At 41.7% G+C, this 13,312-nt stretch overlaps 1 protein-coding gene across 6 annotated transcripts in view; it reads left to right on the forward strand.

Moving 5' to 3' along the window:
• The window catches only part of cenpj (centromere protein J), a 17,308-nt gene extending 14,804 nt beyond the window's left edge, over nucleotides 1–2,504 (forward strand). For 4 of the 6 annotated variants that reach the window (XM_061841548.1, XM_061841544.1, XM_061841542.1 and 1 more), the window contains 2 exons: nucleotides 14–125; nucleotides 671–863. In XM_061841548.1, the coding sequence (XP_061697532.1) occupies nucleotides 14–125; nucleotides 671–727 (169 nt within the window). In that variant the 3' untranslated portion in view covers nucleotides 728–863. Of the gene's footprint in view, nucleotides 1–13; nucleotides 126–670 lie in introns of all 6 variants that reach the window. The other 2 variants (XM_061841546.1, XM_061841547.1) reach the window with 1 other exon arrangement.
• The last annotated feature ends 10,808 nt before the right edge of the window (nucleotides 2,505–13,312 follow it).

The following is a 13,312-nucleotide window of genomic DNA, read 5'->3' on the forward strand; positions in this document are numbered from 1 at the left end:
AAATTGATTGCAGGTGTGAATGGTTATTTATATGCGCCCTGGAATTGGCTTGCGACCAGTTCAGGACGTACGCCGCCGCTCACCTGAAGACTGCTGGGATGGGCATCAGCATGCCTGTGACCCTGGTGAGGAAAAGCGTTATGGAAAATGGATGGATGGATAAAAATCATTTTACGTGAATACATTCATAATTCTAGGGGAGTGAATTTGTAATTTTATGGGAGTTTTTTTTCTTTTATTACCATAAAATTACAACAACACCGAATTCGAATCCAGATCCTCAGAACTACGAGGCAGATGTGCTCATCCACCGTGCTGCCAAAATATATATATTTTTTATATAAAATTACAATTTTTCAAAAAAATGACTTGAAGTACTACTTTATTATTGTAATATATGGACTTCAATGTAAAATTTCAGGTTTGTTACCATAAGAATTACACAAATTAATAATTTCAGATAAAAATGAAATTTATCATAAAATGCAGAATTTTGAATGAATGACTTTGTTCCCATGCAAATAAATGTATTCACACAAGGGTGAAAGAGAACATAAAAATTCCGACTTCATTCATGTAAAATTGCAACATTTCTGTCAATTTTCAAACGTATTCTTCTTATTTAACACCTGAATTAACAATGGTTACTTGACGTCTCGGTGGCCAACAGGGATGGGACCCAGGAGATCCATTTCAACACAGGCCACAAGGAGGTGCACACGGCTGAGTACAAGAGCCGAGAGTACCCCGACGGCACGGTGAAGACCATCTACTCGGATGGACGGCAGGAGACGCGATACCCGGGAGGGTGGCTGCGCATCAAAGACAAGCACGGAAACGTCCTGACGGAAACGCTGCCGTGGACGAGCCACAAGTAGTGTACCAAACACAAGGAGCCCTTTCAATTCATTTAGTCACTTTCGGACCTCCTGCAAGGAGCCTGAGAACCACGCTCACAGGAAAAAAAGGTTACGCAAGTTAGCAATTACGTTGCAACGTTGAAGGATACTCTTGCTAGTACAAGTAAAAATTCTAAGGTTGGGAATTCAGTCTGTTAAAAAAAAAAGTAGGGATGAAAATATGTAAAAAGTGTCCAAATTCGTGTAAACTATTTTTTTTTTGTGTAACGTTACATTTTTGTAGTAGTATAACCTCATGACCTTACTCATATTTGTGCAGTTCATACTCGTGAAATTGTGAATTTGCGCTCCCTATATACCAATTTTCTCCCAAAAATATGACTTTGTAATTTATACATCACTCACAAAACTTCAAGTACTGTCATGCACAACCACATTCTTATAAAATTACAACTTTATACTTGACTATTAACCTTTTATTTATGCTCCAAAAATTAAATATTGAAATGTGTCCCAAAAATAAATGTGTAAATATTCTCAAATGACTAGCAACTTCACTCTTTAAATACTACAATTTAATTTTTATTGAATGTCAATTTTTCTAATATTGCCGCTTCATCCTCGCCTAAAATTATGCCACTCGTAAAATTTTAATATTTTCTCTGAGTAATATTTTTGTTAATTTATCACTCATTGAACTGCTTAAAATTGGCTTTATTCACTTAGTGTAATCAAATAAAAGTTTATTTAAAAATTAAAATTTGAGTAGTCCCGTAAACGTATTTTATTCCAATAAATTTGTTAACGTAAAATTCCAAATGTATTTATGTGAAATGATTTTCGGAAAACATACAAATAAATAATTATAACCTAATGCCTTAAAATTGAAGGCAGATTATTATTTTTTTTTTAACCGTGTTCACGTAAAATTTCAACACTATTCTAAAATTCAGACTTTTCTCTTGTCATCTGATGACCATATTCATGCTGTGTAATACAATGCAGTATAAATGTAATATAATTTTGACAATAGCGATCCTTAGTGGTACCTAGCTGGACTCTTGTTAAAATCCTTTTTTTTTTTTTTTTTTTTTAAAGGGGGATTAAAGCGACACTATGTAGGTTTTGGCGCCCTCGTAAGATCAAATTCAGCATTACAACAAAACATCCATCACTTCAATATGACACAGGCAATGCCCCTTCTATGATTATGTTGTACATTATTACTGTTTTGAAGGACATGCATCAGTTTTGTGCCGTCATTTGCAGTGCGCCAGTTCGGGAAATGAATCGGGCCTTCCCTAATTCTGAAAAAATAAGATGTAGCAGGCAAATACGGCAAGATGATAGAGGAGGAAAATGGCTTGAACTGCATTGTCATGTCTAGGAGTGGAGTTTTCCAGAGGAAAGAAAGTTTTGAAGTATAGCTTTTTTTTAATAATATAAAAAGTTACCACTCGCCATACAGCAACTATTTTTTTTTTATTTTGATTAATATTCTGCAGTACTACATTGACTTCTCCCATCTGACTTACCTGTTCAAAATGTGAAGCTATTTATTTATTAGGTGAATATTTGTTTAAAAGAAAAAAGTTCAGATGTATGCCTCATGCTTGTTTGACGTGTAAATAAATGATAAGTGGGACACACGCAAAAACAACGCTTTAATAAGTGCAAACTTAAATGGGGTCCTTTGACAGCAACAAAAGGTGTCACATAACGTGTTCCTTAGTGAAGGTGAACAGTTTTAGACCTAAAGCAAAACTAAACAGTGCCCAGTTGGACCGTCATTCAAGTTGTGCCAGGCCAATTTTGCCGAGACCAATTGTCCGTCCTGGTCGTACAACAACACAGACGGCTCGCTTAACAGTTGCTTAGTTGCTTAACAGCTTCTTGTAGCACTACTACTTGCGAGATTAGGGGAGGTAGAAATTGCACGTTTTCTCTTCGTTACCCTTAAATTCAAATATTATTTTTAAACAATTACAACTACTTCTTCACAGCTACCTCATTCCCCTAAATTTACAACTTATTTCCAAATTAAAATTTTGCAACAACAAGCAACATGGACCAATCCCACGCAGATATTTGTGACTTTTGTGGAAGTGCCTACACCATTGCGGCTATTTTGATCTCAAAGTTACTAAAAATAGTGGTGTTAGCAAACTCGCACAGCTAGCGAGGCCAGCTACAAGCTAACGTGGGCCAGGTGCCGAAATATTATTTAAACTAACGTGTTGATAATAATCAATGTAGCTTGTGAGATGTTAAAAGTTATTCACTGTATAAATGGGATTAGTCAAATTGGTTTTATGATGGTCAGACAACAAATTATTTTTTTTACATCCAATCACGTGTTCTGCATAAACTGAACTCAGAAGGAGGATTTGTGGGTGGGTGGACGACGTCAGGCCAATTTTATGCCATTAGAGATGATCAGCGGGGGAGCAGCACTAAATTCGAGGGCCTCATACGTTGATACAGTTTATAATGCTTCATGTTAAAAAGTTTGATTACCAAAACTGCTCTCCGTCGTTACCTAAATGTATAGAGCTCGTGCACCTACGTCATAAAATCATGTGACTTTTATTTACCTTGCCATATCACTGGTCAAGCTAAGCATTGCTCAATGCTAAGTCGGTTGGAGATGACACAAAAATATGTCTTGTAGCACGACGCCCAGAGTCTTTTTCGATACCGTCAGACATTTAGAAGGTCAAAATAAAAGACAGTACGTGGAAAAATTAGATAAACTCGGCATAGAGGGCCCGTATTTAATGCCGAAGTGGATGTTTTCGGTGTTAAGAAATTGGACTGTTAATTCGCTTCTGCTTGTCTTGGACAACTGGATACACACATGGATCTGGTGAGTAAGTCGTCGTGATTTACACAGAAGAGTTTGAAAGCGTAGAAATCTCTGGATCCATACGAATACTTTGTTGCTGGATCTGTTGTTCTCATCAGGAATAAATCCCACAAAGTGACGATTTTGACGGCTCGTGAACGCGGAAGTGTGTTCGGCGCCACCTTGACCTTTGCCGGAATCCATCGATCTTTTCAGCTAGTATTCAATACAAATACCGATATTTAAATAAATGATCCAGGGTTTTACACAAACTCGCATTCATTAACTATGATTGAAAAAAAAAAAAAAAAGGGAGTACGGATTCATCTACACGGAAGCGATGGCAGCCACACTTAACCTCCGTAAGTCTCCGTGAAAGACGTTTTTTTTTTTTTTTTTTTTAAATATGCGTTGTTCTCAAATGAGCCAATTTGGCATTATAAATACTTGGTAATTTGAGATTGAGAGGAATAATTCTGACCTGAAATGAAGTGATCGTTACACAGTTGTGTGTATTCGGTTGGGCACCATCCATCACGTTTATTTTCCGAAATCCATCGATATTTTCTGGTCTTTTCAGATGGTATTCCATACAATGATCTCTTTGAATATCTGTCTCGTCTGCTGGAACAACCAACAGCACAACAAGTTGCGGGTATTGTGAATATTCTGCTCCGGTTCAATGTCCCCCACACTGTCGAGCAGCATTTTTTGACCGGCAATGTGGTGCAGTGGAAATGGTGACGTCACGTGCACGAGCTCTCCATGGAAGTCTCTCCTTATGTCCACAATAACCTATGAAAACATTTCAATGATCATGTATTGAAGTTGATCCTTGAGATTACATTGAACACTTACATTTTAGGCCACTGTGTGACGCCAAAGACCAAAAGAAGTGGCGATGGCAATTTAGTGCATTTGGAAAATACGTGAACAAGGGGAATACACAATTGTCAAGTATTTTAAGTCATAAACTAATTTCCCTTCCACGTGGTTCCTTTGTTCTCCACCTTCACTTGGGCATATGGAGCATCGGCATGTCTCCTCCGTGTGAGTGCAGCTGCCACCCTCGCCCCTGCCCGAGGACAACATCCATACCCGACATTTAATCTAGGGCGACATACACCGAAGAGCGTGAAGATGGGGGCAGACATTAAAGGTAAATAAAATCGCCTCCCCAAACGTCACATGGCGTTTGTCCCTGTGGGGGGAGGTTAGAATGCATCAAATCAAGAGCACGCCTTTACACTTTAGAGCTGATCGCATGTGACCCCCACACCCCCGAACCTGGTCTGTGAATGTTGATCCCATGTGAAAGGTGTGACACCCCCCTCGGAAAACTGTTCATTGTAAAGTGTAATGAGGTCAAGTCAGTGGAACCAAAAGAGTGCCACACACTTTTTAGCATATGTACCTATTTTTTTTGGGTTTGTTTTTACCCTGTGTGCCTCTATTTACCAGCAAAAGTGCACTCAGAGCAGCCAAAATCCCCCAGAAATGTTTCCATCAGACATATTGTATACCGAACACTAACACAGTAAATAAAGGCATTATCGATGGTGCCCGCCGTCTCTGTTGCGGTTCCGATATTGTATCCAAAAGTTCAAACTTGCCTTATAATACCACTTTTCTGCCCCTCTGTGTGGCGACAGACTCGACACAACTTGATTGCTTTACCAGATGAAAGATATATCGCTTATATCAGCCTTATAAAATGTGCCAGATGCACAAGTCTTTCCTAGACCATGACGATCATATTGAAAGGTGCGTAGGGAGGGGGCGGGGGGGTGTAATGCGCGTGTGTGTGTGTGTGTGTGTGTGTGTGTGTATGGCACACAGGCACACATACACATGGAGACTGAGGGTGGTACATGTATTTACTATGTGTAATGAACCAATGAGCAGGCCGCCCACAGGGGCTCTGCAGAGGGCAGAGCAGGGGTGGTGGGGGGTTTGTCAGTTGAGCATGCCTCCTCTCCATCTTCCAAATGTGGGTCACTCCCGATCCTCCGGTCATTTCTTCCAAGCAAAATCCCCGTGCATCCCCATATCACATACTTTACTCGCTCATTAATTAGGCGGTGCTGTTAGCTGCCTCTCGATGTCCCGACATAGCCGCATTGCTGTGATCCAGCTATTTGCTGGCCCATCACGTGTGACGGGGAATCTGTTTGTGTGTACCTCAAAGGACTTATTAAAAAACACCCCCCAACTCTACCGCTTGCTTTCTGTGCCTTTGTCCCTCCTGTGCGCACTCACGACCCCCTACAGATCGAAAAAATGAATTGATCCCGAGTGACAGCGGGATTTCCACTGAAATGTCATCCAGGAACTTTCAACTGCAATGCAGCTAAACAGAACCTGTATGCTTCACCATTAAAAATGGGATGAAAAAAAGACAACAGTTATGAGGCTTGTACGATATCAGCAGGTGGAAAATTGCCAAATTGACTTTATACAGAAGCTCAGGAAAAAATAACGGAGGAAAAAACACTGGATTTTACAAGTGGTTACGGAAGCTTTTCTGCCACTTAAGATGTGAGGTGCACTAGGAACTCCAGAAAAATGCAGTGGAGACCTCGGACCGTTGAGCAACTTAAATTGTGCATCAAGCAAGAATGGGAAAGAATATCACATATGAAGCCTCATCAAAATCTCCAGATACTCCAAACGTTATCTCACTTTGTTTACAGCTTTGCCCTGAAGAATTACCAGCCCTACTTGATTATTTGGTCTACTACCTTTCCATGTGGAGGCTGGAGATTTCCTTTACCGGGTGGGCCAGTCGCTGCCGGCTTCCTCCCCGAAAACCACTTAAAGTCTCACTTCACTACATTGTGGTAAATCTAATAATGGTGTTAACATGATTCATTTGGAATGCTCTGAAGTAAAATTTGAAGTAAATTTCTTCTTTGCCTGAACAAAGTTAGCATGAAATCCAGGTTAACTGGCACAAACGGTTTCAGTGCAGTCCTTTTTTTTTTACTTGTCAAGTCACTGCATCATTACAATGCAGCATAGTACTCCATTACTCCATGCACAGATATAAAAGCTGTGCGTGTATGGGAGGCCGATGCATCTCCCATCCGATGACCGTAAAATGGAGCCATTAGCTTGGATCTATTGGGATCAATATGGGTTACACATGCGCATTTGGCAGCCTACAGTGCTTGCTACATGTGGTGTGCTTAAAAACAGCCACTTTGAGGTCACGCTGAGCCTCTGACTTTCTGTTTCATCGAGGTTATTTAAAAAAAAAAAACACATGGAAGCACGACAGCAGGCTGGCAAGTGCAGACCGAAGCAACAGGTGGCGCTGTAACCGTAGCAGTTTCTGGTACATAAATATTATATGTGCAGCGGTACCAAGCTACGTTTGTAAGGGTTTTTTTGTGTTAACAATTCCATATTTAAGGGAGGTACTGCTAGTGTGTGAAGTGTCACGGCCGAATGTGTATGCTCTTGCTTTGCAGAGTGGTTCGTTAAAAACGCACGCTAACTAGTGACAGAGGTCACGTCATTGCTTGACAATCGATGATTGCATGTTGCGATGTTCTGTTCTTGTTTTGGTTCAAATGAATTGACGCTACATTAGAGTAAGAGTAAGCCAGTACGCTGAGAAAAGTGCCCGTTTCTGAAGGGTCACCTTTTTGCGGTGGAGGGGTTTGTGTGTCCCACTGATCGGAGGAGCTAAATTGCAGATGATGTGGTTCTGATTCCTTCATCAAGTGTTTTTCAACTCTCGCTGGAGCAGTTTTCAGCCAAGTGTGAAGTGGATGGTATAAAAATCAGCACTTCTAAATCTGAGGTCACGGTCCTCAGTCGAAAAAGGGTGGCGTGCCTTCCTCGGGTTGTGGATGAGATCCTGCCCCAAGTGAACGAGTTAAAGTATCTCAGGAACCTGTTGACGAGGGAATAACGGATGGAGAGACAGATTGGTGCCGCATCTGCAGTGATGCAGATACTGTATTTGTCTGTTGTGAGGATGAAAGCTGAGCTGAAAGGTGAATCTCTTCAAATATCATTCGATCTCCAGTCCCCTCTAAAAGTCGTGATCAATTTCCTTGTTTTTGTTGTATAGTGAAGACATTTGGGGTTCAGATTAAAAGATGAATATGACAAAAAATCCCGATTTTGGGTTCAGTAGAAGAAAATGGATGGATCGATAGATTTTTGAAAAATGTCTTTAGCAGTGGGAAAGTCTTTTAAACGAGGCTCCAAAGGCACAAAACTGCCACCTATTCCACATCCAGAGAAAATGGAAGAATAGTACAGCAATTTTTGCGGGGAGGGGAAGTGGGGGAGAAGATCCATTCTACATCCATGGACACAATGACACATTGTTCACATCACAACAGTCATGCTTCCTTTGTCCCCCGAAGGTCAAAGGCATGACTGTGACGCGCTGAGACAACGTACCAGTCATTGGGACCATCGGCATGCAACGCCATCCTGCCAATTCTCTGTGACCTAATACCAGTCCACAGTCCCGCAAATCCACTTCAAGGGAGAAAAGCCCTGCAGATCACAGCGCTCGTTAGTCGGGGAAGCTAATCATCTCTCTCAGGGAGAGCACGGCGAACCTATGTTGCGATTATCTCACTTTAATGCACTAGCACTATGCTTGAGCTGCTTCTCAGCAGTGATAGGCCGCATTTCTCAGGGCGTGGCCATGAATTTGACACTTTTCAGTATGGCTGAGAAAAAGTATGGGAGTACGATGGCATACTGTTTGAATGCCAGCACGGAGGCACGCAAAACTTCCTGGTTTGCTGATAATTGGCTTCAGGTGCTAATGATAAGTATCCGCCTCGTAAGGCTGGCCTACTGGAAATGACATTTCAAAAATATATGCGTATATTTTGTTGGTTGGTTTGCCAGTTAACAGGCCAGCTGTTTGGTCTAGGTTTAGGTTAGCATAATAAATGCCAAGACAGTTGCTCCTATAGTTAGTTGATTGTCAGCTAGCTAACTGCTGGGTTAGTTAGTCGTATTATTTAGTTTAGCTTGTAGGTTGTTTTGGCCTTGGTCTGTGCTCGACTGAAGGCCCTTGTAGTTTCTGATTAACTCCACCAAGGAATTTGCCTCTATAGTTAGCTAGCTAGTTGGGAAACTACGTAACTGCATGCTTGTTGTAAGCCAAAGAATTTACTTGGGTTGTGTGTGGCATAGTGGACAATTGGTTAGCAAACTGCCTCACAGTTCTGAGGACTGAGATTCATATATCGGCACACCTTGTTTGGAGTTTGCAAGTGTTCCTGATGCCTATCTAGGTTTTCTCCAGGTACTCCGATTTCTTCCCACAGCCCGAAAACATGCGTGGTAGGTTGTTTGGCAACTCTAATATTTCCCGTAGGTGTGAATGTGATTCCGAATGATTGTTTGTATCAGTGTGCTCTGTGATTGGCCCTGCGATTGGCTTATGATCAGTTCTGGGTGTAGCTCCCTTCTGGGTGGATTGATGTAGCGGTGATCCAAATCATAATTGTTCTTGGCAGAGGTCCTCAATCGACTGGGAGCGCTTGGTCCATTAAATCTCAACTGGGTCAAAACCAATAAGGGTCTGTCTACAAAATTCTTAGTCTATATGTCTATTATTTGTCCCCACTAAAGTGTTAACATGATACAGTACTATAAGGTTTTATAAAATACATAGATGGTTATAGGAGTTAATACACAACTGCGATTTTCGCATTCTTCTCTGGTATTCTAAAGACATTCTTCTCACCCTTTTATGGCGTCCCGCCACCGATATAATCACACGCCTGCTTCGCGAGATCTGTCAACAGGTGACGAAAGGGCTAACGTCCTCTTTCTTCTGTGTGAGTTGGAGGAAATTCCTGACACGATGACTTCCTGAAGTGTCCAATTGCCAATTCGCTTCCTTCCTGAATTCGTTTTTGCTGTTGCTGCCGTTCCTAATTGATGTTTTTCTTTTATTAAGAAAAGAAAATTAAATCCTCTCCGTCTGTATTTGAAAACAGTGATTCGCCCTCACAATTATACATTCTATGAATTAACTGTGATTATCCACAATTTTCGAAAGCTGAGTTTGTTTTCTCTGGCCACAACTTGCCGCATTACTGATAGATTTGCCGTATCAAAGAATCACCTGAATAATATACAATGTGAAGTAGGTTACAGGATGTAAAAAAGAAACCCGTCCTACTGTGGGGCAAAGAAATTCAAGAATAATTGATGAAGGACCAGTCCATAAATGATGAAAAATCCATTTCCAAGGCTTTGGTACTCCTGCGAACCGGGGTCAGAGCTATTATCCGCTAATGGAGAAACTGGGAACAGTGCTGAACCCTTCCCAGAAGTGAGTAGCTGAGCAGAATTACTCCATGAGTGAAATTTGACTCATTCAGGTCACAAAAGAACCCAGAAGGCCATCAAAAGACCCACAGCCCTCTCTTTTGCTATGTAGCCATATCTTTTTTTAAATGACTAATAATTGACTGACGTGGATGAGTGTGGCGCTGTTTGTGTTCAACTACAGTAGATGACAAAACAGCAACACCACACATCCTTCGTAGAGATCATGTACAGGTACGTACACGTGTGCTTGAGTCAGCGGGGTGGAGTGGCGGGGGCATGGAGGGGGGGGGGGCTTCATTCAGAGTTGAAAACATCACTACCCGCAACAGAGGTTACAGTTTCTGGAGTCTACGTGATTACCGTGAGGTCACCGTCGCTGGCACGATGCCAACAACTTGTTCCTAGACGCAATATCAGCTGACGAAGACAGAACAACATTTTAAAGATCAAGCTAAAGCCCATGTTACAAGTACTTTTTTGACACCAAAAAAAAAGTCAAAAAAGTTGACAAGTGCTTTGAACTGTGGCAGAATTTTAAATGTTGCCAGGAAAAGCTCAGTCCCCAACACACCGAAATTTCCTAAATGGTACCAAAACTGGTTGCCAGCAAATTGCAGGGCACATGAAGACAGACAACAGCCACACTCACAATTACACCTAAGGGCAATTTAGAGTGTCCTATCAATTTTGCATGTTTTTGGGCACGGAGAAACCCCACGCAGGGATGTGGAGAACATGCAAACTCCACACATGGAGGGCTGGGATTGAACCCTGGACCTCAGAACTGTGAGGCGGACGCTCTACAGCTGCAACACCATTCCTCCTGAATAAAACTAACATTTAATAAACATAGTGGAATGGACAGGCCACCAAAGTCCCGTAGTAGTTGGAAACGTCAAGACGAGCCCTTCATCCCGTAGTGCTGGGGTGTCAAACTCGTTTTTATCGCGAGCCACATTGTAGTTACGGTTTCTGTCAGAGGGCAATTATGACTGAAACCATGAAAATCTTGAACTGACCCATCATATTTACACATTAACGTTGTCAACTAGTTTTGCAATCGGAAATCAAGGGTTATGGGTTTTTCAACTATTGTTGATGTTTGGTAGCACAAAAATGCTTGCAATATCGCAACATCAACATTTATGATATGACAATTTGAAATTTTGGTACAGATTTGAACAATAATCATGGAAGCTGATTTGCCTTCAGGGGCAGAGTATATTTTCCCGAAGAATAGCTCCTTCGAAAATAAAAAGCTACACGAGTCACTAATCTGATGACTTTTGACTGGAATTGACGATATGTTAAAAGAGCCGCAGCTCCACTTGGACGTGAACAGCAATGACTCGTGACTTCTTTTGGGTTTGAACCCACTGACTGGAAAAGACTTGCTACTTGGACTGCAGGACTGAAAAAGCAACACTTTGTAGCTTTCTCTTGTATCAGATGATCGCAACAACTTCATTCATCCATATGGATAACTTTCACGCAGTATTTGATTAGATTTCCGAGTACTTACGGACATAAATACATGTTTTGTTTTGTGGTGCAGTGGTGCAAATTTCCATGAGTATTTCAGTAAATACAGTATAGAAGTATATTGTCAGGTTTAAACCCAACTGCTGGACTAAATATGCAAATGAAGGGACAGAAGAGTTCTTCAATTTGGCCACTTTGGGGAGAAACAGATTTGGCTGATTTAGGTACATTTTTGGGAGTATTTTGTTGCATTTTCGAGAACTTTGTTCCATTTAGGAGTATTTTTGCTGGCTTCATGTAACAGGTTTATGCGCATTCGCCATCCAACTTTCTTCCATCGACGTCACTGGTGTCAAACTCAAGGCTTGGGGGCCAGATCTGGCCCGCTACATGATTTTATGCAGCCCGGAAAGGCAAGTCTAGTGTGCCAACTTCCATGATTCTTGTGAAAATCTGTACCCAAATTTCAAATTGTCATATATTACAAAGGTTAATGAGATATGTCAAACATTTTTTTGCTACCAAACATGAACAGTAGTTGAAAAACCCATTATACTTCGAAAAATAGTTCATAAATTTCGTGTTTGAATATGAGGTGATTAAATATTTTTATGTTTTATGGTCGTAATGGCCCTATGAGGGAAACCATGACTAAAACGTGGCCCGTGACAGAAATGAGTTTGATCTACGTGACAACAGGTGGGGAAAGCGTTGCAGAAAACAAATCTGTTACCGAGGTGCCGGGAGGAAAAAAAACCATGACATCAGCGAGCGCACGTGCGCCTTTTCCAGCGTATTTGTTAGCGGGCCTCTCGCCAGAAGAGCTTGTCATCCCCGACGAAGGAACATTGCGACACCTGCTTTGATTTGTTTGAGGAGTGAAAAGAAAAAGCAGGCCAAACAGAACCGCTGTGTAAACACACGAGCAAAGTGAGGCGAAGTCTTCAGATACGCCGATGAGATGTAGGTCAGCGAGGAACGTAAACACTCGCCGCTTACCAGCGACCCCTCGCGTGCCGGCAATCGTCGCGTTCCGAGCTTAAAATAACAATAAATCCTCTGTATGTACTTCACTTGTGCATAACTCCCGCCCTATTTTTTTTTTCTTCTTTTTTTAATTTAACACAGACCAAACTCTGTGCGAATTCCTCTTCCACCCAACATTGTTTGAATTTGTCATGTGGGGGTGAGCAATTGTTCTGCAAAAGAGGAATTTGACGCACAAAAGGCAGTTGACTTTGGCTCAAAGCTCGTGTTGATACCAAACAACGACGAGGGTTGAACGCGCTACCCACCCTATCGTACTCGTGATAAGGATACAAGCTCAAGTACAATGACGGGGCAAATCTTTACGGGACTCTTTATGCCTTTATTTGTTTATTTATTATTACATTTTTACAAGGGGCGGAACAGTGGATCAGCTGGAAAGGATCGTTCTCACAGTTCTGGAGTCCCGGGTTCAATCCCGGACCCACCTGTGTGGAGTTTGCATGCTCTCCCCACATCCCAAAAACATGCAAAATTAATCGGACGCTCTAAATTGCCCCTAGGTGTGATTGTGAGTGTGAATGGTTGGTCGTCTGTATGTGGCAACCAGTTCAGGGTGTACCCCGCCTCCTGCCCGTTGACGGCTGGGATAGGCTCCAGCACTCCCCGCGACCCTTGTGAGGATAAGTGGCTAAGAAAAAGGATGGATGGACATTTTGACTTAAGGCTGTATTTTTAGACCGTTTGTAATGCTGCAATGAACACGCTTCAGGTTATGTAACTTTTACTTTACATGCAGGGGTAGTTTTGTATTCAG

This window comes from Syngnathoides biaculeatus, chromosome 14 (assembly GCF_019802595.1).
Source record: "Syngnathoides biaculeatus isolate LvHL_M chromosome 14, ASM1980259v1, whole genome shotgun sequence".
NCBI lineage: Eukaryota > Metazoa > Chordata > Actinopteri > Syngnathiformes > Syngnathidae > Syngnathoides > Syngnathoides biaculeatus.